At 40.7% G+C, this 25,705-nt stretch overlaps 3 protein-coding genes across 5 annotated transcripts in view; 1 reads left to right on the forward strand and 2 right to left on the reverse strand.

Annotated features, from left to right (window-relative positions):
• The first annotated feature begins 162 nt into the window (after positions 1-162).
• pianp (PILR alpha associated neural protein) lies at positions 163-10,312 on the forward strand. 3 transcript variants are annotated; one of them, XM_059339145.1, is made up of 6 exons: positions 163-321; positions 841-897; positions 1,098-1,504; positions 1,901-1,979; positions 8,006-8,152; positions 8,795-10,312. In XM_059339145.1, the coding sequence occupies exons 2-6, from the start codon at positions 887-889 to the stop codon at positions 8,814-8,816; spliced, it is 666 nt and encodes a 221-aa protein (XP_059195128.1). In that variant the 5' UTR covers positions 163-321; positions 841-886; the 3' UTR covers positions 8,817-10,312. The 3 variants fall into 3 exon arrangements, with proteins under 3 accessions (XP_059195128.1, XP_059195130.1, XP_059195129.1); XM_059339146.1 differs by lacking the exon at positions 163-321 and adding an exon at positions 418-591; XM_059339147.1 differs by lacking the exons at positions 8,006-8,152; positions 8,795-10,312 and adding an exon at positions 7,443-7,988 and having other exon boundaries at positions 166-321.
• A 1,412-nt stretch (positions 10,313-11,724) lies between these two features.
• On the reverse strand, positions 11,725-24,428 carry cops7a (COP9 constitutive photomorphogenic homolog subunit 7A). The gene is made up of 8 exons (XM_059339143.1): positions 24,313-24,428; positions 19,225-19,347; positions 16,965-17,040; positions 16,135-16,223; positions 15,121-15,323; positions 14,907-15,012; positions 13,786-13,955; positions 11,725-12,298 (listed from the first exon to the last, which is right to left on the reverse strand). Exons 2-8 carry the CDS (start codon positions 19,345-19,347, stop codon positions 12,259-12,261), a joined length of 807 nt encoding a protein of 268 aa, XP_059195126.1. The 5' UTR covers positions 24,313-24,428; the 3' UTR covers positions 11,725-12,258.
• Positions 24,429-25,323: 895 nt separating this feature from the next.
• The window catches only part of cldc1 (C-type lectin domain containing 1), a 7,313-nt gene continuing 6,931 nt past the window's right edge, over positions 25,324-25,705 (reverse strand). Inside the window, 1 exon segment of the mRNA XM_059338279.1 lies at positions 25,324-25,705. This exon segment is cut by the window's right edge and continues 514 nt beyond it. The gene's annotated coding sequence lies outside the window, so the exon portion shown is untranslated.

Here is a 25,705-nt window from a genome sequence, read left to right on the forward strand (position 1 = left end):
CGCCTCTAAAATGAGCTTACCAATGTCGTCTTCAGTATCATTTTCTGTTTGCCTCGTCAAATTCATTTCTTTTCCTCTGCGTCCATTTAATTGAACCAGTTTTTTTATTATAAAAAAAACAAAACACATAATTAGCATTTAAATCTCTTTCCTACAGTCTCTTGCCCTCCCTACATCGCTCTCTCTCTCCTCTCTTACTCTCGCAGACTCTACATGTCTCAGTCGCTAAGGCAACCGATGCTTTTTTTCCTCTCACTTGCTCTCTGTATCTCCCCCTTTCTCTCTGTCTCCCTCTCTCATTCCCTCTCTCCACTGCCAGAGGTAGGCATGATAACTGATATGTGTCGGAGCGCGTGTGTGTGTGTGTGTCTGTGCGTGTGTGTGTTTGTGTCCGTCTCCCGGCGTGCTCGTGTGTCTCTAAGTGACATTTCTGTGGCATTTAGGCAGCAGCTGTGGATGGGAAGTTGCCTCTCTTTGCTCAAAGTGTCACATAGAGTATTGGCTCCACGCGTGACGCTTTTAATGATGATTAATGTACCGTGCTCAGGTGTGTGCACTGTAAACGTGTGTGAGGGAGCAGAGCGGACACGAGTATGTACTTCTGGGGGTTATTTTTGAATGCAGATGTGTTTTCTGTATAAACATGTGGCGCATAATTGAGCATTAAATTTAAAAAGCCCAGGGGAGTTTGTGGATGCTTTTTATTGAGTTGGCGTTCTGCCAGTACTCCTGTTGTTGTCTATGTTTACATGTTGTTTTTTTATCTGACAACATAAAAAGAGAAAAGCTGGACCCTCCCCTTTCTCTCCCTCTCTCCTGCCTGTCTGTCCTATCTTACAGAGAGAGATGATCGGAGGAGCGGAGTCTCAGTGAACAGAGCGAAGCGATGGAGAGATGGTAAGATGGATAGTAACTGAGGTGAAGGAGGGATGTATGGGGTGCAGATGCATAAAATGTCATTCTGAGTGATGGCTGGCACGAGAATCAATTTCTGAGCTGATGAGGTCGTGCAGGACGCCTGTGGACAAGGCATTTTCTCAGATAACTTCTCTGCCACTTCACCACCTCTCATTCTTTCTCCTCCACTTCTCTTCCAGCTCCATCTCTCCTGTCGCACGACTGACTGCCCTCCGCTGCCTCGTCTCCCTCCTCCTGCTTGCTCTGGTGTCACTGCCCTCCACCTGCAACCGTGACGACAGTGAGGGAGAGGAGCAGGTGGACGCCCTGTCTGTCCAGCTGTCCGTCACGGCCCAGGTCACTCCTACGCCTCTGTGGGCGGTGGTGTGGGGTCCCACGCAGCCTCTGGAGGATGAGACCTACCACTTTCTCTCCAGCCAGGAGACTGACCAACTGCACCAGCATGGCAGCCCGCAGGAGGCCAGCACCGCCAGGTCAGACTGGCCTGCGAGCATGCAGCCCCGAGAGGAGTCGCCGCTGGAGTCTAAGGACCGCGAGGGAGTGGAGGATGGAGGGACGGAGGCGGAGGAGACAGAGCCTGAGGAAGGTGGGCATCAGGAGATGCACATGAAGGATTTCTAAATAAAGGTGGCCACGAGCTGCAGTCCATGTGAACACACACACATACCACAAGTCCTCCAGGGAATTAGCTGTCACCACGGTGAAGGCTGCTGTGTGCAGCCGGCTGTGTCTGTGGCGGGGAATGCCTAATAAAGTTCTCATCACTCTCAGGGAGGAATTGGCCGCTGTCAAAATGCAAGATACAGAGGAGCCGTCATCGGAGTGGTGTTATAGTTGGAGGCCAATGTCATGTTTCAGCTGGCTTCACTCATTGCTTTTGTTCTGGATACAATTATACATGCACATGGTCTGAGAGTAATTGCACGAGTATGTGTGTGTGTGTGTGTGTGTGTGTGTGTGTGTGTGTGTGTGTGTGTTACAGTGGACCCTCAGTTCTACGTCACCGTGACCATCTCTTCGGTGCTCATCCTGACGGCAGTCGTCATTACAGCCAAACTGTGGTAGGAACCTAAACTTTCTCCTGCAAAATATAGTGTGTGTGAAAAAAGTTTTCTTGCATGAATCAGCCTATATGGATTGCCTTTTCTTCGTTTTCAAAATGTTTTTTTTTTTAATTTATTTATTTATTTATTTTTACACTAGAAGGCACCCTAGAGGGCACTGTATCATGCTTTCTCCATACAAGGACACCCTGTGGGGCACTATATCACGTTTTCTCTACTAAAAGGACACCTTAGTAGGCAGTTTTGTTTTTAAACATTTGGTCTCCCTGCTCTTCCCCCGAGTCCACCTAATGTGTGTGCATGTGTGTGCGGTGCGCATATATTACTCATGTTATGGGGACTATCTGTTTGCACAGTCACGTTGTGGGGACTCGCCTTCGTTAAGGGGACAATTGAAAATTCCCATTAGGATAAATCATTATATTACATTGTAAAGACTTGGTTTAACGTGAGGCTGAGGTTTGCGGTTATGAGTAAGGATTAGAGTTAGTCACAAGGAAATTAATGTATGTCAATGTCATGTCCTCTTTTCAATATAAACACCCACCTCGCTAGGCCAGTAGTAAACCAAAGCATAATCCTAATGCAGCAAAATGTCATTTTTTGATGTCCTGGTGAGGTTAAGGTTCGGGATGAACTGGTTATGGTTAAGGTTATGGTTTGAGTTAAGCTGATCACAATGAATGGACATCACTGCAATGTACTTTGAAGGATAGCTGAGCAAACTTGTGTGTGTGTGTGTGTGTGTGTGTGTGTGTGTGTGTGTGTGTGGCCACATAAATATGAAGTGGGCATCGCTGAATTAGAGTGAATGATCAGCAAATTTTCCGTGTCTGAACCTGAACACCTGTCCCGCAGCAGGAGGGCAGTACTGGTTCTCCTGATTCAAAGGGTTTTCTTTTTTTGTGGTAAAAGTTGTGGATTACACAATTTATTATTTTAAGAACACACAGCGAGATGCAGACCAGCGTGAGCTTCAATACAAGATGCCTCCCTTTATATAACGGCATTTTGGATTTCTAAATATGGCTCTTTAAGACAGAGTTTGAGGTTAAATGAAAACTGCATTACATTTGTTGTGAGAAAATTGATGTTTTTAGAATAACATGCCTCATTTTAAGCAGAGACGTGTTGAGGTCACCTGTGAATTTATTAGGAGCAGAGGTTCACTGAAGGGTCAGGACCCCCCTAAAGGGACATGAGATTATAAATTAGATAGGAAAGCACAACAAACATAAATCTGTGACACAAAATCAGGTTTCTTTGTTCACACTTCAGTCCAGTCGTTGCTTTTTCCTGGGTTACTACAGGTGCTGAACACTTGAATTTAATGTGGTGTTTTCAAGTGCTTGGATTTTGACTGAAGTGCTTGAAACTGCTTTAAATTGAGGTTATATAAGATGCCAAGTATACTTATAAACAGATGACGCATTTTGAAACATGAAACTTTGTTGTGTTTTTCCTTAAATCTGTCACCTTTCTGTAGAATGTCACAAAACATACTTTTGGTGGTCAATCGCACAATAACATTTTATGTGATGAGATGAAATAATTAGAATACTATATATACAGCATGCACTGTATACAAATTTGTTTTGTTTTTTACCACAGCTTTTAAAGCTTGAAAAGTGCTTTAAATTGACTTTGGAAGAGGTGTATGAATCGTGTTTTTATCTGGATAATTGTACTTCTTTAATACTAAGACAATTTTATAGGGCACTAATCAGTGTTTTTTTGACTTGGTTATAATCTGTGGACATATCCAAACGCTGAAGAGGTGTGTAGTAAAATATGTTAGGAACAACTGATTTGGAGATTAGTCAGGGCTGTTGGAGTTTACCGCATCTTGAAAATTGGGAATAAAAGAGTCAATCATTTCCTATTTTTGTACTGGATATTGGAGATGTGCCTCCTTTCTACGCACTGATGAGTTAAGATGAAAATTTCTGGGTTATTCCAGGCGTGTAGAGGCCAGATGTGTCGATGTTTAGTGCAGATGAGACCTTGACAGTTGCAGATGTGCTTGCAGGTGCATGCAGGTCTGTCTGTCATGTCTGCGCGCCTGTTATTCACTATTACGTCATATGTGTACGGGTTCTTGCCTAAAGTGAGAGCTGACTAATTGCGTACTAATGACTTTATTAACAACACTTGTTGTCCTGAAAGTCACATTTGGCACAGATGTGCCATTTAGTGCCATTAGAGTTGCAATGATTAAACATTCACTTATGCCATTAGGGAGGAACTGGGAGCACAAACAGATCTGCTGCCTCACAGACTGGAGCAATAACATGGCTTCACTGGTGTCGGCCATTAAGGCTCTCGGAGCATGTTAACACAGGGGTGGGGGTTCTGTATGTGTTCAGGCCTTGTAGGAAGTGCTCGCCGCACACATTGGCCATTAGCTGGAAATGGAGAGTCATCTATGTGATGTAGTGGAGCACTTCCACGCTCTGCTGATCAAACCAATAACACCTAGTTTATTTGACCCCAGGGATTCCTCTCTCCTTCTCTTCCGGCATCTCACACTCTTTTTTTGTCAATCTCTCTCACTTCTTGTCTCACCCATTTATACTTTTACTCCCCTCCCCCTCACTGTAATCCTCTTATCTGCTCATCTTACCCACATTTCCATTGTATCATAATTTATCATTTCATTGCCTGAATCTGTATAATTTGTTCTCCTTCATATCTCTTTTTCATACTCTCTCTTAATCTCAGTTTTGCTCCCACACTCCTACATTATCTCCCCCCGCTCTCTCCCTAACCCTCCCTGCCTTTCTCCTCCCACTTGGGCCTCCTTTCCCTTTGCCTCGCAGGTTTTTTTTTCCTTCTTTCTCCGAATACCTGTGTCCCCCGTCTTCTTTCGGGTTCTACGCTTCCTTCCAGTTATCATCATTGCCTTGCTCTAACGCAGCCTGTCTTTGCACAGCTGGTGCTCCTCTTATCTCCCTCACCAGTCTCCTATCTCTCCCAGCACCGCCAGTCCGACTGCTGATCCACAGATAATCCTCCAGCTTGCTGTGAGCTGATACACGATAAAGCCCTCTTTTCTCTCTGTTTCTGAGACTGGCCCTCGCTGTTGTTTCGATAACTTACTCCACCAGCCCCTGCCGTGGAAGGAAGACCCACGCTGCTGCTGGTGGATCCAAAGTGGCCTTACAAAAGTGAGAATCACAGGGATGCGAGGCTGGAGACATGGCAGCAGAACCTCTCTATAGACTGGCTCGTGCTTCAGTGTCATAAATGTGTAAATAACACCATGTGTTAGATGGAGAGAGGGCGGGAGGGGGGGTACAGATGGACTGAAATGATAGCCTATAGTGGAAATTGGCCACCGTCCAGTTCATTATGATTATAGAAGAGCAGCATATGTGCTCAGTGATTTTCCCAGCCTTAAAATCGTCAGTGTGGCTAATGTTGTCAAGCGTGACGATGTTTGTGTGCATGTTTGTGTGTGTGTGCATATGGAGAGGAGTCAGGCAGAGGAGGACAGGTGTTACTGAGGGAAGATGAGGGTGCAGGATGGCTTTTTTATGGCTGCGAGAACAGCTTTGTTGTGCGTCAAAGTATTCTTAAGAGCCTGAACCTGTGACTCTCAGCTGTGTCATCTTGAGCCCGACTGATATGGGATTTTGAGCCCGATATGGTACCGATCTTAGTGGGGAAATATTCACCACTTACCGATATGGTGACTGACTTTGTGAATTTTTGAGCTGGAATGAAAATAGACCTTTTCTTACTGGATTATGCATCAATTTTACACATATATGACTCCACAAATGTACTCAACAGGCTGTTTTCTTAAACAAGTGACTTTTTGCAGCTTTTATTTCTTTTTCCTTGGAAAACAGTAAATAAACAGCTAAATAAACATGAGTATATGTTCAGTATCAGTCAATTGCTGACAATTTAAATAAAGGATAAATTAAATAAAAATAAATAGCTAGTACTGTTTCTAAAGCATCCTAAGCATCATTTTCTGCACCATATATTCTCTAAACAAGTTTTCATATCGACACATATTAAGGGAACTATTGAAAAAAAAAACACCGCCATACTATAGTATGTTGAAACATGTCGAAAAAAGGTCATAGTGTAATATGCCCCAAAAATGCTGAAAAAGGCCCAATTACAGTCTGTTGTTACATAAAGTAGCATAGTATGTAGAAAAATGTAAAACAACAACAACAACAACAACAACAACAACAACAAAAAACGCCACACTATAGTATGTAAAAAAAAATGGCCATATTATAGTTTGTTGATAGATATAATACTATGGTATGTTGAAAAATGTGAAAAAAGGTCATACTTTTGTATGCCAAAAAGTGCTAAACTGCCATATTTGTTCTTGTTACATATAATCGTATAGTATGTCCACAAAAATAAAAAAACCAACATACTATAGTATGCCCAGAAAATGCTAGAATTTGCCATATTATATTATGTTGATACATATAATAGTATATTGTGTCGAAAAATATAAAAAAAAACACCAAACTATATACGTCACAAAAAGGTCAAAAAAGGTCACACTTTAGTATCCAAAAAAATGCTAAAAAATAGCCATAATATAATATGTTGTTACATACAGGTGCATCTCAATACTTTAGAATATGATGGAAAAGTCCATTTCCAGTAGTTCAAGTCAAATAACCTCAACCAAGTATTGAGTGCATATAGAGGCCATAAAGAGGACATACTTTTCAGAGGCCAACATTTCCATATCAAACATACTTTTTAAAATTTGTCTTTTGTAATATTAAATGTTTTGAGACACTGACTTTTAGGTCTTCATTAAATGTAAGCCATCATAATTAGAAGAAATTAAATAAATTAAGACACAAAATGTTTCATTCTGTGTGTAATGGATCTATATAATGTGTTGTTTCCACTTTTTGAATTTAATTACTGACATAAATAAACTTTTCTATGATATTCTAATTTATTGAGATGCACCTCTATAATAGTATAGCTTCTCCAAAATTGTTACCATTGTTAGACTGTTTAGTCTGGTAAAGATCAACAGGTCACTGGTTGTAGGCTCTGACAACTGTCATGCGCTTTTTCAAATTATAAAAAAAAAAAAGTGTGTCATGAGTGGACTATTTTTCTGGAACGTACCACACTGAGACTGTGTGATCAAATTTCCCATTTCGCTGATCCTGCATCTAATTTTGATAATTGAACCTACAAGTTAATTTCGATTGATTTTCTTTTCAGAATTGAAATCCACCCAAGCAGCTACCAGACAACATGCTGATACAGATAGATGTGATATGTCTGTGAAAGGCCAATATCGACAGTTACATCTATATGTGTCCTCACCCTCCTTACTGCAATAATGGCATGTGCCCTCTTTGATGTGTCACCCTTCTGTCCATTTCTTTGCCTTGTTGCATCCTTTCCACCTCCCGCCTTCTGACTCCCCCCCCCCCCCCCCCCCCCTCCCCACAGTGCCTGTCTCCTTCCCCCATTTCTCGCTCTGCCTCCCTCTCCCCTCTGACAGCGTTTTAATGAGTCCGATGAGTGCACTAATTCTCTCTCACAGTGGCAGAGTAATGTGTTCGCTGATGCTAAATGGCTCGGCTGTTCTTGATGCTCTCTGACTTTGTTTCTCTGTCTGTCCCCCCTCTGTCTTTTCTCTTTATTCTGCTATTTTCCTCCTTATCTTTGTCTCCGTCTATCTCCTTTAATTTCACCCTTCTCTATCATGTCCTGCTCTCTGTCTCTTCCTCTGCAACCTTCTTTTACTCTTATCTGTCTCTCTCAACTTTCTTTGAGTCCTTTCATCTCTGTTTCTATTCCTGTCCCTCTTCTTCTTGGTCTCTTTTTTCTTTAATTCCCATCCTTTCCCATTCCTCTGTCTGCATCTTTCCTCCCCTCGTCTGTCCCTCCCCTCCTTCCTCCCCCGTTCCACTCTTAACCCTTTTCCACTATCTCCCCTAATTTTCTTGCCTCCCCCTCTCCCTTCTCCATCTCCTTCTTCATCTATCTGTGTCACTATCCTTCTCTCCCAGTTACGATCGCAGCTGTTCCCAGCATCCACCCCCGCTTTCCCGTGGCGTGGCCCCCCCACTCTCCCTCGCTCTCCCTCGCTCCCTCGCTTCGGAGGACAGCCGGCAGACGTTGCACAGCACCTCCTCCTCCTTCACCGACAGGGAGAGGTAATGAGTCGCCTCACCACCTCTGCACAGTCATAAGTGTGTGTGTGTGTCTGATGTGCATGTGTGAGTTAATGTGCACCTCTGGATTCAAGTTTGCTTCCCCACGTGTGTGTGTGTGTGTGTGCAGAAGCATTATAAGGATGAAATATATAACTGGACAGTAGTGGCACTCTCTGAGGAGTATTCAGGCCTGGAGTGTTGGTGCTGCTGAAAGATGTATCAGTGTTTTAAACTCCCTCTCCAGATGAGTCATAATGGGCCCAGCCGCCGTCCATGAAATGATGCTTTTATTCGAGGGTATTTAAAGTTAATCTCAATCAGGATAATTATAGTGCTGTACTCCAGTGCTCCCTCTCACTTCCTCCCCCCCATCAGCTTTTCCTCCACCTTCCTCCTCTTCCTCCTTCTCTTCCGTCTCCCCCCCCTACCCCGCGCCGCCCTCTCAGTCCCCTGCGATGCTGCTTTCCGTTTGCGTCTACACCACTTTTCCAGCTTCAGGCCCCCCTGCTCCACTTCTCCTCTCCTCTTCTGTCTTTCCTCCCATCATCAGAACTCCCAAAGCTTCCCTAAACACTCCCCAACTCTTGTTTTTTTTCTCTCACTCTTCTTCTTCTTCTTCTTCTCTGTCTCTTGCTGTGTCAGGATCCCAGTTGTGAACCTCTGAGGTGACTGTTTTTCCATATGGTAAACATTTCTGCGGGGCCTGAGGAGGAACATCAACAGGACCAGGGGGTGTGCCCGCAGCGCCGTTTTATTTTCTCTGAAACTGTGAAATGAATCCAGGGGTCCCAGGTATGCAGCCATCACAAAACTCCCTGGCTTCCCCGAGGTCTGAAAAACCCAAACACATCTCCCTGCTGCTCCCTCCTTCCTTCCTTCCTCCCTTCCTCTGTGCTTGGTATAAATTTCTTTCATGTGGCTCTGCGTCACTGTAACCTGCTCCGTTTTCTATCCCCTGTATGGCCCCGAGCTCCGCGCCTGGACCCGCCATGACTAATTCACAAACAAGCAGTTTAACAGACCTGCAACATCCCATTACCCCTAAAATACCCTACCTGTGCTTCCACAGCTGTTTCCAGTGATTCAGCTGCACATGTGAAGCAGTTCAGTATTCATTCTAATCCAGCAGACTGTTCTTTCATGAAAACACACTCAAATTGAGTTTAGTTCAGCAAGCTTGTATCTGGTTCACAAATGGTTAAAGAGCCATTCTCAGCATCTCCAAACACTGAACGGGGTATTTCACAAAGCTGTTTGGCACGGCTGTAGCCAACAGGCAATGTGTTTAACATGTCACGCTCCAAAAACTGCTGTTTATTCCCCGCTTTGGGCGCCTGAAATGCAAATAGTGTGGCTTTTTTCCTCCGCAGCGTGTAGAGGAGTCTGTTTTGTTTCAGTTTTTCCTCATGATTTGTTTTCTTAATTATCTGGCTGACGTTCACCTCTTTGTCAAGCCTTTGTGAGCATCCTCTGTTCTTGCTGGACTGTGTGTTAAGCATAGAGTACTTCCAATGGTGGAGATAAAATATTCAGAGCGGGAATGGATGGAAGAGGCATTCCTGTTGAAAATCAATGATTCCCAAAGGTTTTGGATGGTACACAACAAAGACAGATTTATGTCCTGATGGAAATGAGCATCTGTGAACTGATCAAAGGACTGATGTTACCACAACAAGGATTTTTTTTCCACCTGACAGCCAAGTATTTCAATCTGGAAAACAAAACCACCATAATTTCCCTTCATATCATGTTTCAAGTCACTTATATCGACTGTCTTGGTTTCACCAAAGGAAAGTAGTAGATCAAGCAGCATCATTTCTGTCAATCCAATGAATCTGCATGTATACAGTAAGAAAACCTGTGAGAGTAGCTTTAAATCTATTATTTATAAATGTCTATTTTATCTATCAGTGAGTGATGTCTTATAGAACCTTTCAAAGCCAAAATGTCAGTTTGTGTTTGGCAACTTTTTCTAAGCAGCTTTGAGACATGACCCCCCACTTACACACATTTCCACTTCAGACATAGTGCTGGTGGCATCATGCGTGGCTCGTGCAATCCTCCGGATATCCAGTCTTTGTGATTTTTAGTAGCATTCCTGTAGAAATGTGGTCTTTCTGTACCATGGAAGTTCAATAAAGACTCAACACTGGCGTTTTAGCTTTGCGTCTATCTGTTTATTTCTATGCATGTTGAATGAATTCCCCCCTGGGAGCCGTGCGATCAGCAATGCTTTATGTGAAGGACAAAGCTTACACTGTGCATTTTAATAGCTACCGCTGTATCCTAATCTTTTTCTCCCTGAAGTGAACATTTAGTCCACCGGCTCGCACTGATTTTGAACCATGGGCTTGGCATTAAAAAGTCCTGCATGTGCCAATCATGTTTTTATATACCAGTGAAGAGCAGCTGAAAAGGGGGCTAAGAATAAGGCGGCAGCTTGTGTTTGAAGCTTTTCCTTATCTCCTCACCTCATATGGATTCCTCTCGCTTCAAAAAGATTAACACGATGCTAAGCAAGAATTTCCTCTGTGTACAGTTTTTCAAACAAATGTCAATAAAATCAAGACAGGCGCCAGAGGAGAACTGGCACTCATGCGTATTGAGATTCTCCACCAGTCTGCTGCACCGCTACTGTTTCCATCTCCTCTGGGCATTTTACTGATCAATCAAACTAATTGATTGGCTTCGTTCCACTTGGAAGTTTTAATGACCGTCTAGTTATGAGACACGTAGCAGCAGACGCTGCAGCAATCTGCAACTGCGACGGGCAAACAACAAACACTAATGCAGAAGTTAGGTGTGAACTCACGTATGCGGACTCATCACTCACACGCTCACACTTATAATAAACACACACGACTCACCTGCCACTTTATCGCCACATTACACATTACCCTCATTTCACTAACAAACACTTTGAGAGGTGAACAGCTGTTAGAAATCACAGCTCCAATCTGGTAAAAACTATGAACCAATGAAGCTCAATCACACTGAATGAAATTAACACCACTATTTATAGAGATGGGAGGAATGTTGGAGGGAGGAGGGGGGGAGAAATATGTGGGGTTAAATGAAACAGGATCATAATTCCCCCTGTCTAGTTCCCTTTTAATGTTGCTGCTGGTCAGATAATTGCCACCATTAATGTCATGAAGGATGAAGAGTGCAGAATTTAGACAAAACAGAATCAAAAGAGTGAGCGATGGACAGGGCGGGCATGATGAAGGCAATTTTGACTGCATGATGGAGGTACAAGGGAGGGTGGCAGGCAATTTCAACAGACAATTTTGACATTGAAATAGAAGCTCTGGGCAAAACATACGCATATGAAATATGAATGCACTTTGTGTGTGTGTGGATGTGTGTGTAGCCATGCTGGTTGCGCACAGGGGAAGCCTCGGCTCTATAATACATTAGTCTCTTTAGGGACATGCCCTAATTAATGGCTTGACCTCCTAACGGGTAGCCCCCTTCTGCGAGTTAACATTTAGCTGTGCACCCTCCAGAGATGCACTTTGAAGTGCGTTTTAATAAAAGAAGTGACAGTGACATTAATGAGAGAGTCAGGGTAAGTACAGGGCTTCGCTTTATTTCCCAACAATTTATATTCTGATTTTGTACATGTCTCAACTCAGCAGAGAGAAAAAAAAAATACAAAGCAACATAGAATCAATCTAAAAGAACATTTTTAAACCAAAAGAGATACACACGTACACTGATCCTGTTTCTGGTCAAAGGCAGCTGACTCCTGTTGCAGACTTCATGTGTTAAAATGTGTTAGAGGTGTGTGTGTGTGTGTGTGTGTGTGTGTGTGTGTGTGTGTGTGTGTGTGTGTGAGAGCATTGACAGTCTGCCATTTAGGCTATTAACAACTGCATTAGTGGATGTCACACCTGTCTTTTTCCATCAGCTGCTCTGTGTTTCTGAATCCATCAAGGTGAGATTTGGTGACAAAAAAAAAAAAGATCCCAATGAAGTTTCCTGGTTTTATTGTGATGCGTGTGTGAGACGAGGGTGTCCGTGAACATCCGTTTGTCCGTCAACATGTGTCCGTTAATCAGTGAGAGTGTCCATCAGTGCCTTCACGTCTCAGTGTCTTGTCTTCAGTTGGACTTGGACCAGATCTTCCCACTGCCACGCAGCCTGAGTGGAGACAAAAAAACCCAGTATGAAACACTGCATTGGTACTATGTGTTGGATTTATCAAAAATACTGTAATTACATGTTTACTTTTCACTCGCACTACTAAACCATCAGATTACTGATGCAATCTCAGTGCAACAGTGTCTTTGTGTTAAAAAAAATCCTATGTCAGTATTTAGCATTTTTGCACTGAAATTGATCTCTGTGGATTTTCTATTTCTGCAAATTAAACAATCATTTTTCACAAAGAACCTATTTCTAATAATAACTGCTGCACTATCAGTCCCATCCCTTCAACGGCTTTATAAAGAAATGGTGTCAAAACTCATTTTTAATTCGAGGATTGAGGTTAAGCTATCATTAATTTGGATTTCTAAACATTAAGTGGATCTTCATTTGAATGAAGTGCAGCACTGAGCGATGAAAATTATAGGGCTCCATGCTTCACCGAAATACGACGACAGGCAGCCAGAAAATAATCACTGCTTTCTGCACCGCCACAACAACATAAACAGCAGAGGAGCGGAGCCTCTCGTCTGATCACTGGAGGGGAGAGCGGTTCTTTCAGAAGGAGAGCATGTGGGGCATTTTGTACATCCAGTGACATTTTACAATCCAGGACAGATGTGAAATTATCCATCGGTAATTGGGCCGGATAGAAGCAGAACAGGAAGAGAGTCCCTGATAGCAGGGTGAGAACACCGCTGCAAAACACTGATGTGCATGTGATAATAAAGCTACTTCATGCACACACACGCACACACACGGAAAAACCACTTACACCAGCAGCTGGCTTTTAAATGTTTATTGAAAAAATAGAAACAGTGGTTCTGTGTTGAATTAACTTTGCTCTTTAAAAGAACATTGGACTAATGGCTTCAATTCAGTGTTTGAAGTACTGGTCTATAATGCTCTGTTTATAACTAGGTACATTCTTGTTTATAAAGCACCTTTCAGAGGCCACAGTAACAAAGTGTTGTACAGAACAAAAGGAGAAGCAGCAATAACAGAAACCTAATGGAAAAAAACTCCTCTTGCAGTCTTTTTGTTCCAATTTTGTGACTTACTGGAATAAATAGCGTGAACTGCGCTCCAACAATTCTGAATAAAACAATTTCAGTGTATTATTCTACATGGCCAAAAATATTTTATGTATTCAATTTCTGAAATGTTTGGTCATGCTTTGTGAATGCAATTTTCATGAAAATGGTTTGTTGCTTTTGTTTAAAAAGGCTTAAAATTCAGAAAACTTTATTCATGTGGAAAACACTTTTCTGCCTCCCGGGGTGTAGCCACGTACCTCTGCACACTCAAAACAAAGCGTAATGTCACACGCAGTGTCAAACAATCAACACCAGAATCCAAAAGTGCCCCCAAAATCCAAGATATTTGCTTGATTAAACACAATCAATGGGGGTAAAAAAGTGGTCTGTAAATGCCTTAAAATTTAAAACAACCAGGGCAAAAATGTTTTATTCTTTACTCACCCTTTCACCTTTGAACTTTTTTTGCCTGGTTGTCGTGGCTCCTGAGAGGAGGCGGGGTCTCGTGGCTCAGCGGGCTGGTCTGCGTCCTGATTGGAGGCGGCTCCGGCAGGGGCGGGGCCTGACGATGGAGAGGCGGCGCTGGCCTTTAACGTTTTCTGTAGGTTTGAAACCTGACGGAAAAGTGAAGACCGGTTAAAATGTTAAATAACCGAGCAGTGCTGACTTCCAGGACAATAGCATATAAACTATCATACCATAGTCAGTAGGGGTGTAACGACTGATATTTTGACTTTGATTATATTTAATCTATGAAGTATGCTCAAACATCAATACATATCGCCGTCTTTAATATACGCTTTTATTTTGACAATAACCCTGTTGTTTTTATCAATTGCAGGCCCCTGAATTGTACCAAATCAAAGTCTTGCTGCGGCTGACTTTAATATTGTGTTGTGGTGAAACCCACAATTTACAGCCCTAATAGTAAGCCGGTATAATTTGCTCCACCTTTCAAAATGATGCACCACGCCAACCGCTATATTACGGAGGACTTATTACTGAAGGTGCTGCCCCTAAAATGTCAGTCGCGCTGAAACTCCAACCTAAATTGGAAAAGTCCGTCTTAAACAAATAGTCAGGTTGTGTGGAAGAAGGAGATGGGATCTTGAATTGTATTGGAGAGACTGACTCTAAATGCCAAATGGCAAGCGAATTTGGAATTTTATTTCTTTGTAAAATATGTGAATTTTTTTTCTTTTGATTACAGAAACAGTGACTACATGTTTACTTTCTTAATTCAGGTCAAATTATTATGAATATAATAATAATTATTAGCGTATATTTCTTGGTGTAAAATGTATATAACATTCCATCAAATAGTCAGGTTTGAGGGCAAACACACACAGCAGCATTTTTATACTTTAAAGTTAGAGGTATGAACACGCTGCTGGATGAGTTTACCCTCAAACGAGATGCAAAAAAATAATGTAATCAGGAGGAAACTAAAAGATCACAAGAAGCTGGAAGCAGAGAAACAGATGCTGAAGAGGGAAGACTCACATTTACTAGATTTTCTTGGGTTAAGGAGTGAAAGAGCTATAGGCTGAAGAGATGAAACTAACCTCTGTTTCCACTTGGACTTTGACCTTTAACTGGCTCTCTCTGTATTGATTTGCCCTCGAGACCTGCTCCTCAATACCGCACAGCACTGCCTCACAGCCTGTGCACCTGAGAGAGAGGAGAAAGGTATGAAGGGTTGAGATTGTGAGTTAGAAAAACAGATAATTGAGACATAAATAATCTAAAGTGTGTGCACAGACACAGGTGAAAACTGACCACTCCTGCAGCGTGTTGACTATGTTTGGGAGCTCATTGGGGCCGAGGTCACGACCCACGCTGCAGTCTACTTCCACCTGCTGGTTCCTCTGGTCCAGTTTGCCCTGGATGATGTCACAGTACACGGCGTCAATCAGCAGGTCCTCAAGCTCCCGCACATTCTTCAGCTCCAGCTGCTGCAGGAGCAACGAGTACGGCAGGCACTGAGGGGGGAAAAAAAGACAAGAGACTTTTCATATTCTCTTCTTTTTTAAACCTAAGGTATAGAGGCAGATAATTTGATTCCACTTCAACTGTTTGATGGAAAAAGACAAAAATGTGACAGTGAAATTGCCTATTTGTCTAAATGTCACTGCCAGAGGAAAATGAAAGGAGTGTTTTGAATTTAACAATCCTCCACTGGGCAATTAGAGAGATCAGGCCCACATGCAGGGAAAGCAGTGACATATTAAAGAGAAAAACAGGAGCAAAAGTGAAAGAAGCAATGGTAGTAGAAAGTGAGATTAAGTTGAAAAAAAAGGGACAGAGCTGGTGAGAATAATGAATCAATTATTTATTAGGAGCCGAGAAAGAAAAGGGCATAAGGAGATGTGCAGTATGGTTGAAAGGTGCGAATGAGAGATGCCTTAATAAAAGAACATTAAATACTTTATCATGCACATGGAGGGAAGGGGTGGGAAGTCTATGAGCGCCAGCGTCTGTGCTGGTAACTCTTTCTTAAGAAACTTGAGACTGAAAGGCTTGTCCGTTTCTGTAATTCTAAATGAGCTGATATAAAAACAGCCACAAGCTTAAAATCACAGCCAACCTCACATAAACCTTTTGAAGAAATTGAATTACGTGCCATATCTAAAAGCAGAATTGTTAACACATCATTATTATCTTGCTTTATGAAGCCTCTGGCAATATGGTGGCTGCAAAAAATGATATTTGTTTTTTTTATTTCTGAGTCACGTACACAGTTCCTGTGCACTTTTCCGTGAAATGTGAACAGAGAGAAGAGTGAAGCAGTACCTTGAGGTTGGATGCCAGGCTGATGATGGACAGATGGCGAAGTTTGTTTCTCTGTGGTGGGGTCAACTCGGGAAGAGAGGCTGCTCTCTCTACAGCAGCAGATAAAAAGAAGACAGAATCAGTAAAAAAGTACGAGAACAGTGTGAAAGTGTCATTTCTCTGAGGGTCAAACGGTCAAATATAAATCAGGACACTACTTATTACTTTGATGTATAATGTTAAACGGGGACATGCAGGTGAGTGTGGAGCTCTTTAAGCAGTCAGAGAACAGAGTCTGGAGGAAGTCGGTCTCCAGCGACTGTGTCTCCTGCTGCCATGCTCCCTTGGTGACAAGACTCACACCCTCCGAGACAGCAGCTCTGACAGCTCCTGTAAGGGCTCCACTACACAGCTCTGTGAAAGTGAATGTGCTCCCTGTCGGCGTGACTCAAAAGGGAAAGGAAGAATAAAGTAGGCTAAATTCTTTTTCCAGGCTATTGGTTGATGTTCGGCATAAAATTAGACATAATTAACATTCCACTTCTTGTTGAAGCTTGCCGACGCTTCACACAGACGGCAAATTAAATCACAAAAGATTAGTTTGTTGTTCATTTGTGCCAGCACTGCTGCAACACACACAATCACCAGCCAATCAGAACACTAAATAAAAAGTTGCACAAAACAGATAAAAGCACACCAGTAATTTTGTCGGTAAATAACTAGCCTGCAGTGCCTCAGGTGAGGGTGTTGTGTGTCAAGGTGCCTGGCTTGCAGCAAGGAAATACAGCTCATAATAAAAGAGTTGCAGGGACACCCTATTATTTATTTACACTGTGCTGCCACTGCAATACCTTTGTAGTCGCAGTAGGTTCCATAGGCAAAGAGGTTCAGGAGCTGGTACATCGGTGCATGAGGGCCATTCTCCAGCTGTGGTGTAGAGGGAAAATGAGGGGAAAGAAAAAATGATGTGGCAGAAAAAAGAAGTAATGAGACTCTCTACATGAAAAGTGTACAACTGCATTTTATCTTTGTACATCTGAGGAGCGACCCTGCTGAGACTCAGTGAGAGTAAGAGAGAGAGAGAACACATGAAAACCTGACCAGTTATATTCAGACATATTTGGACTAATCTGAGGAGGGTTACATTCACACTGTGCATCAGAATCTGTCTCCAGATCCTTTCTGATCTGACAACAGATTCAAACAATAGAGGTATAACTTCCATCAGGGATGGGAATTGAGAACTGGTTCCAAATGTTCTGATCCATTGGAAATCTTATGCATCTGAGCTTATAAATTCCCTTTATTGGCTCTGACCTGTTTTCTGCCAGTTGCACATTGCAAAACAATGATGCTGGAAACTTCAAGCAACAAGAGAGAGTCATGGCGCAGAGGAAGAAATAATCCAAAGCGTGGCTTTATTTCACAAAGAAAGATAACAACAGTGCTTCTTGTATGGGGTTACTTTTGGGTCTTTATTATGCAATCAAACAGTGTGAGGGCTTGACAGCGAACTGTTCAAATAAATTTGTGATTAAAAATGTATTATTGCAGATCAAAAACTCTGGTTTACAAATGTTTTGTTTTGAAATCCAGAAGTTTTGCTTCCTGTTGGGCTGATTCTTGTGGTCAGGACCTACGCTGAAAGGTGTCAGACATGTATCTATTTGCCAGTCTCGATCAGAGTGATAGCTTGGCAGCATCACTCCTGCTTCCTTTGCTAACTCTCCCGCTTTCTAACAGTGGCGGAATGCCAAGCAGTCATTCTGATTGAGACAAGTCAATAAAGACATGCCTTATATCATTCAGCATAAGTCCCACCCACAAGATTTAGCTCACCAACAAGCAAAACTTTTGGAATCAAAAGTATATGCATTTGTAAACAAAGGTTTTAGATACACAATAATACATTTTTAATCATATATTTATTTGACGAAATTTTGATTACAGTGTGGAAAGTTTTTCTCTCAATCAAACGTATTCTGTTTAATTGCATAATAAAAATAAAAACTAACCCCAATTGCTACTAACGTAGGTTAAATGATAATTTCAGGGTGTAAACAGCAGCAATAGGCTGAAGAGATCTGGGCTTAAACTCCAGAAATGCAACGTATTTGACATTGGAGTGCCGCTGCGTCCCAACAGAGCAGCACGTCTGTTACCAAGGTTAACTACCCTGTTATAATAACATTAGCTCAATACAGGCATGCTTAGCTGATTTTTTCTTTCACTAAGAAGACCTTAATGCAAACAAATTCTGTGAAATTATCTCTCATTTATGTTCAGGTCAGGGATCAAATGAGTTATAAAAATGAATGCGGGAGATCTCTGACTCCATTATTGCAGTAAGCAAATAACTGACTGGACCTGCTATGAGCCATTACAGTTCAGCAAAAACACTTATTGAAGCAGAAGACCACTGAGTGAAACTGAGAGGTATAGCTTTGTGTTGAAGAAATGTTGCCTGAATGCTTTCCTCAACAGCTTTTCTCAATTTACCAGCACAAAACATTGGTGCAGTCTTTTAGTAAATAAAAACAAATGAAATTTGGATGTTCAGTGCATAAAAAGGGACACAAATCCTTAGTAAATACCTCCATTCTCTCTCTCCTTTTCAGGGCTTTTCTTTTAAAAAAATTGAACAATGGTGCAGCACAATCCTGCTCTACTGGAACAGCAGCCTTTCACTTCCAAAATAGAGTGTTAACTACGTATTCTCATGCAAGTTCAACATACAACAAACGTAATATGTTAGTGATGAAACTGATAACAGCATCGTGGCCGAGAACTCTCTCTATATAGATGTGTTAATTGGGAGACGAGTCGTGACTTTGATTACGTCATCGATGCACAAAAATGTATACATATTACCACGTGCATAGATGATAAATGTGGTCTAGTTTGGTTAGGAAATACACTTGTGATAATTCTGCACTAACAATGTGCTCCCGTGGAGGCTGATCAGATTCTCCTCATGTCTTGGATACATTAACACCTGTGAGATTAACTGTCTAGTTGTGATTAAGATGGAATTTTTTCATGTCAGGTCTGAAAAGGTCCCGAAAGACACAAAGGGTGAGGAAGATGAAGTGCGAGCGAGGGTGTGTTTACCTCTCTGACATTAGGCAGCTCCAGGATGTCAGAGAAGACGTAGAGGCCTGGGGTCTCCAGCAGAGAGCTGACAGCCTGGGCCAGTGCTGAGCCTGACAGAGACAGGAGCTGCTCCACCTCCATCTGATGCCAGGGGACACGGGAGACAAAGAGGTTAGCAGGTGAGACAAAAGTGCTACATAAGAGACACACAAGAGCAGGAGAGTTGTGTAGAAAGTGCAGATAAAAATCAAGGAAATTACATCCGTTACCGCCTTGGCTCTCTGAAAAATTGCAGCTCGGGACATCATGTCACAATCTTCCGTAAACACTGAACAATCTCAAAGCCCTACCAGTGAACACTAGGATGGAGGGGTCTTTGTCATGACCCTAGTCCAACCACTTGTTGAAAATACAAAGAACTGAACATACAATACTTCCTTTTCATTTACCGTCTCGCAGCCAAGTACTCTTGACCGAACCACTTAACCCTCAAATTACCTGGAGAGCTACTCAGATAGGCAGAGAGAAGCTGCACTAGGTAGCAGCAATGCCGGCAACAAGTGAAATGAATGCGAAGCAGGGCATGTATATTCATCAAAACAGCTTCCCTGCATAGAGACACGATGCAAATGCACTTTGGGCTGAAGGCAACATCAGAATAATTACCTAGCAGTAACAGGAAGCTGCCTGAGTCTAAAGCAGATATTTAGTGGGGCTGTACTGAATGTCTTTTTGTTTTTACATTCAAAGCTTCTATTGAGGGGTTTGTATGAAGCTTTGACTGTCTGTCGTAATATTTTAAAACATCATCAGCCTTAAAAACAAAAACCCAAATCCTCAATTTAATTAAAGTGGTTCATCTGATTAAATGAGTTAGTCTTTTTTGTTTTAAATCAAATTTCATTAATCTATATACCTCATCAGTTTCTCATCAATACAGGTGCATGCCTCCCTTTGTTTTTGACTGCAGTGAAAATGTTATAAAAAAGCTTTATGCCAACAAATATGGATTGAACAGAATAGGAATTTAGATAAAAACATGTTGTGAATTTTGGAAATGATTATATTCGCATTGCATCTTTATTCCAATAAATGTTGACTTCTGGGCTTAATAACTCTCTGGAGTTGTTGTAAATGTTTTGATCACAAAAATCTTTATCTGCAACTGTACAGAAATACCAGATTTGAATGAACAGACAAGCGGAAAAAAAAGACAAAGAAGCTTTGCAGCTCATTTAAAATTTGAATGTAAACGGTATGAAAGGAGCTTTTATCTATTCTGTACAGCCCCAGAAAGTGAATCCTGAAACAAGCAAGCAAGCAAACAAACAAACAAAAACAATTTATTGAATCGGTACCTTGGTCTGACTTTGGCTTTGTAATCAACAAGATTTATAGTTAAAATTGGCCAGATATATATTTAAAAAAACCCAGCACAGACAGGATGACAGCCTGATTCTACTTGTGTGTTTCTTACAATTCAAAAGTACCTTAACTGACAAAAATCTCGATGTGAGGAGCTGTCCTGATGACTTTGATAGGATATTTTAAGAAATCTAAATCCCAGCAGACACATCTTGGGACACAAAGGAAGTTCAGTCTTACAGATACATGACAAAATTATTACAGTTGCATCAGACTGGTTTTATTACCTGAGGCCCTTCCCTAAAATTAATGCAACAGCAGAGTCTGGATACCAACTGCTGAGCTAAGATTAGTTTGACTAGTTCCTATTAATCACAGTCAGTGCAGAGAGTTCTGATATACTGTATCGTCCTAAATCTGATACATTTAGATGCACACACGCACATCTTCCATATGTTGTCCCACTGGACCACCATCAAAAGAGGTCTAAAGAGCACATTCTCATGCATGCTGAACAGATGAGTGGGCATGTGTTGCAGCCAAACAAATTAACCTACACCATTTCAGAAACAGTACACCTTTGAAATTCAGTTATTTTTAAAAGTCAAATTAAGCTTGGATCCATCTGTGTATTTCTATTGAATTTGAAAGGAGGACAGCACTGTCTGCATATCAGTGAAAGATGTGTGGAGAATAAGTGGACCTGATCAATATGCAAGATGCAGGTGTTCAGATTCCTCTGTGACCACTAAAATATAAAAGTAAAAACAGTTTAATCTGGGAAAAAAATACTAACATTACTAAACTAATACTTAATATAACTAATAATAATTCCAAGGATCCCAAAGCACAAAGGGAAACATACTTATTCACTGTGATAAATTGTTTTGTCATGCAATAATGACCTTATAATGACTACATTGTTGCTGCTTTACCCTCTTCTCAATTCATTTAGCCAACTTCTGTCCTCCATGTATAAGTGTGCCAACCTATTGTGAACAAATATAAATTGTAAAAAAAAAAGGTTTCTTTTTTGTACCTTCTGTTCACTTTTGTTTGCTACAACTAGCAGCACAACCCCCATTTATTAAAACATTCTGCATTTGTTTTGCTTTTATTTTAGCCTTATTGTTATTTTTATTGTTGCAAGAAGATTAAGATTCAAAGTTAGAGAATAAAACTGAGTAAAATGTTTTTTTAGTTTAGTTTAGCTTTTTTATTTCGAACATGTGCGAGTAACACAATAAGGTAAACTGAAAAACAAACAAATCCAATGAGAATCGTCAAAACAACAATAATAAAAAGGAAAAGGTACAAAGCTACTGGAGGAAAATTATTTAAAATCGATTTGGGTAGCTGTAAGCTTCCAATGTACAGTTTATCATAACCCTAACTCACTAAAGCAGCACTAGCTTCAATAGGGTCTCAGCTCTAATAAGAAGTGGTATATCTAACTTTCCAATAATCCTCTTCAACCAAAATGGACCTTAAATGGCTCTGAAGATCACTGCAAACCACTTGAGATTTTAATGAAATGGAGTGCAACTTGGTGAGTTATTTCAATGCTGAATCAAAGTGTCTCAACGGATATGTGGGCAGTTAAGTGTTGCTTTGCTCATGAGCAAGTCCCCATAAGATGGTCAGACCCTTAATTGAAATTTAACTCAAATACTCTACGTAACTCAACCAGGAGAGAAACCCTAATTTAACCCCTTATCCACCAGCAGTCTGCAGTGGATCAATTACTACTAACTAATGTTGTAGTTGGTATGATGCAGCCGTAAAAACATGGAGTTTCTTCCATTTTAAATTTTCATTTGGTGTAAATACTGTAAAGCTTCAGTGAAGAGTTGATACAAGATGATACAGAATATACAGGATATGACACTGCAGAACAGACTGGGATAAGATGACGTTCATAATCTTGAAGCTACTGATGTTTTAAAAAAATGGTAGAACTGTATATTAAGGGATTAACTGCATGTGGGCAGCGGTGACAGGATTATTGCAATGTCTCAGTCGAGTGAATCCACTGTTAGTTTACAGATAAAATAAGCCCAACATTCTTACAGTGGGTGTCTGATAGGACACAAATCATTGTCAGTTCACATTATATTATTGTGTAATATAAGGATGTGCAGATATTTAGGACTAAAAACGAATATCAATATTCATTTTTAATTAATTTGTCAATTGTCTTTTTAATTATTTGGTTAAATACATACAGAGTATGTCAGAGGTGTAAAAAAGGCCAATTTCCCAGAGGTCCAGCCGGGTAACGTCTACAAATTGCTTGTTGAGTCTAATCAACAGGCAAAAACGTAAATTAATTGTTTTTTTAAATGCTATTAAGCACAGAAAAGTAGCAGTCCTGCATATTATTTGGCAATATTTGTCATTTGAGCTTTATGAATTATGTAAACTATCAACTGATTGGCAATGTTATCTGTTGATTAACTGTTGAATTAGCTCACTAATAATTTCAGCACTAACTTAAACAATGTTACAAACAGGCTATACAAATTAAGTGCACTCTCTTCTTTTCTGACATAAGGGACAGTTCAATCAAAAATACATATTTTTTGCCTGTTGCCTGAAGTGCTATTTATGAACTATTTATCGGCTATATTGTTTGGTGTAAGTTGCTGAGTGTTGGAGTGTCGGCTCTAGAGATGTCTGCCTTCACTTGAAATAATGAAAAGACCATGTTATGAGCAGTTTCATGAAGGAACAGTACTAGAAAGATAAAAGGTTACTGCATTAAACTGCTCACAACAAGCTATGTGGATTGTCTTGAGTACCTAGGTCATGATTTCTGGAAAGAGACATTAATGTTGAGTTTTTCATTTTTAAAAATGTGGCACTTGCACAAGCCAAGAAGGCAGACATCTCTACAACCTACATCTCCAACACTCAGCAACTCACACTGAAATAATCCAGATTGATAAATAACACTACAGATAAAAGGAAAAACAATTAATTTATTTATTTTGGGGTTAACTGTCCCTTTAAAGTTTACCGTCAGATGCTCTAATATTGTCAGATTTTAGTTTCTCATAATCAACAACAATTCCACTATATAATATCTGTAACTGCAAATCAGGTCGAGTAAATTTGCTGGAAAAAAGTAAACCTAGCGAAAGTAAAAAGTACACACACATTTTTTAGTAAAATTACACGTGTTTACACAGTGATGTAATACTTTGAGTCTTAAACGGTAATAGACAGTAACAGACTTGTGTTGGAAGCGTTAAATGACACTGGTCGATAGACACTGGTTAGTGTTTCAAGAGCTCACCTACACATTAACTAATCAAACACTGAAGTGCTGTCTTCAAATGCTTCACCAGCCAAAATACGAGCCCCTGTGTTGACGCTAGCTTAACGGTTAGCTGCACAACAATAGAGCTACCAACAATAACTTATAACCTTGTGTCAACAGGCGTTGATAAAAAGGGCAGATAAGGTGCTCGGCGTACAAAACATATATATCGTTTCATGCAGTTAGCTTGTTTTTGGATTAAGCGTTCTCATTGAAATGTGTGTCATGCTAGCTCGGTTGCTAACAGCTAACCAACCGACAGGCTTCACTTATACGTTGACGTTAGGCCTCAGTTCATTTAAAGCTCTTCTAGTGCTTTAAATCACACCACTGTACTGCGCAAATAATCGGAAAATAAGATACGCACGTACATGTTTCTGCAAATGTGTAAAAATAAGGCTGTGTGTATTCAATTTTACCTTGTTGTGTTGGTTTCTTGCAGATAACCTCCCTCTCGATTGTTCAGTTCCGCTGTCAACACACGTACGACAACAAAGCAACGTAAGCGTTGATTGGACGGTGAAGTGGAGTGGGCGGGACAAGAGCAGCTGTCGATCAACAGCTGTGTCAGTGGATTAGAGAGAACAGCGTCATCTAGTGGTGATGTGATTAAAACCACCTGGAACAGCGGAGATCACTGTGTTGTTCAGCATCAGTAATCAAAATAAAAACTGCAGTTCCAAAATAAATCTGAGGGTGTAGTGTAAATTTACTACCTCTCTGAGTGAGAAAAGTGGATTAAAGACCAAGTCTAAGTTCCTTTTAGTTTGGTTTATTATCAAACATCAGAATACACTACCTAGGTACAGCGGAGGAGAATTTTGTCCAATCTCAAAGGCTTCTGAAAAAAGGTGTCTCTCCAATAACAGAATAACAGCCCTTGTTCTCTCTGGCTTTTCTGTCTGTGTGTAAGATCATTTAATTCGAATGTTCCAGCCCATACGCAATGCAGCGGGGACGAGCATGTTGCTAAGTCTACTTTTTAACCTTAAAAGGATACAACTTATACTTGTTTATATTTAATTCTGGTTTGAACCAGTCATTACAGTTATGTTCTGAACAAAAGGTCAGACTGTGGCTTCTCTAGTAAAAGCAGAACACTTATATTATAAGTAACATAAAATATACTACAAGGGGGTAACAAAACAATTGAAGGAGAGCATGTGTCTTCTGTCTTGTCTCTAAGTATTGTCTTATCTTGTAAAACAGTCTTTAAATCTTCATTACATTAAATTACATTACATGAAATTGTTGATGATAAAAACAGATAAGTAAAATCATCTATAATTTTACAACACTGTGAAAGGAGCCATTCTGCATAATGAATACTTAATACTCAATAATCAGACTTCATGCTTAACTTGTCAGTAAGCTGCATGGAATAGTGTATGTGATAGACACAAAAAAGGGTAGACACAGCTATAAAGACAATTTTATTGACATAGATTTTGTCTCCAGAGCCAGAAGTAGTGCAGTGAAGAAACCATATTAATCTTAAAGAGATGAGTAACCTAACTAACCTATAAAATACACATTGATTTCTCTGGAATAATTTGCAGCTCAGTTTTAAGTTGTGAATTTGCACAAATCACTCCCAAAGATGAACAACATAGACAGACAATAATCATACCAAAACTTCCAGGCAGGACTCGTGGCATTCAGCTTTGCAATATGACGACCTTTTTCTAATGTCAGACCCGGATGACCTGACATTCAAATAAAAGTCACTTGGATGAAGTATCTCAAAACTAAATTCAATAATAGGCTCATTAATTGTGAATGGATACACTGCAAACAAAGGTTATCTGATGT

The sequence above is a fragment of the Centropristis striata genome, chromosome 8, assembly GCF_030273125.1.
Source record: "Centropristis striata isolate RG_2023a ecotype Rhode Island chromosome 8, C.striata_1.0, whole genome shotgun sequence".
NCBI lineage: Eukaryota > Metazoa > Chordata > Actinopteri > Perciformes > Serranidae > Centropristis > Centropristis striata.

Excerpts from the sequence above, each read along its gene's own strand:
- pianp (XM_059339145.1), top strand. Across the intron at positions 1,505-1,900 it reads GGAGACAGAGCCTGAGGAAG|TGGACCCTCAGTTCTACGTC; the intron begins GTGGGCATCAGG and ends TGTGTGTTACAG. Across the intron at positions 8,153-8,794 it reads TCCTTCACCGACAGGGAGAG|GATCCCAGTTGTGAACCTCT; the intron begins GTAATGAGTCGC and ends TTGCTGTGTCAG.
- cops7a (XM_059339143.1), bottom strand. The coding sequence starts at position 19,347 with ATGGAGGTGGAGCAGCTCCTGTCTCTGTCAGGCTCAGCACTGGCCCAG. Across the intron at positions 15,324-16,134 it reads GCCTGGCATCCAACCTCAAG|TGCCTGCCGTACTCGTTGCT; the intron begins GTACTGCTTCAC and ends TTCCCCCCTCAG. Across the intron at positions 15,013-15,120 it reads GTCAACACGCTGCAGGAGTG|GTGCACAGGCTGTGAGGCAG; the intron begins GTCAGTTTTCAC and ends CCTCTCTCTCAG.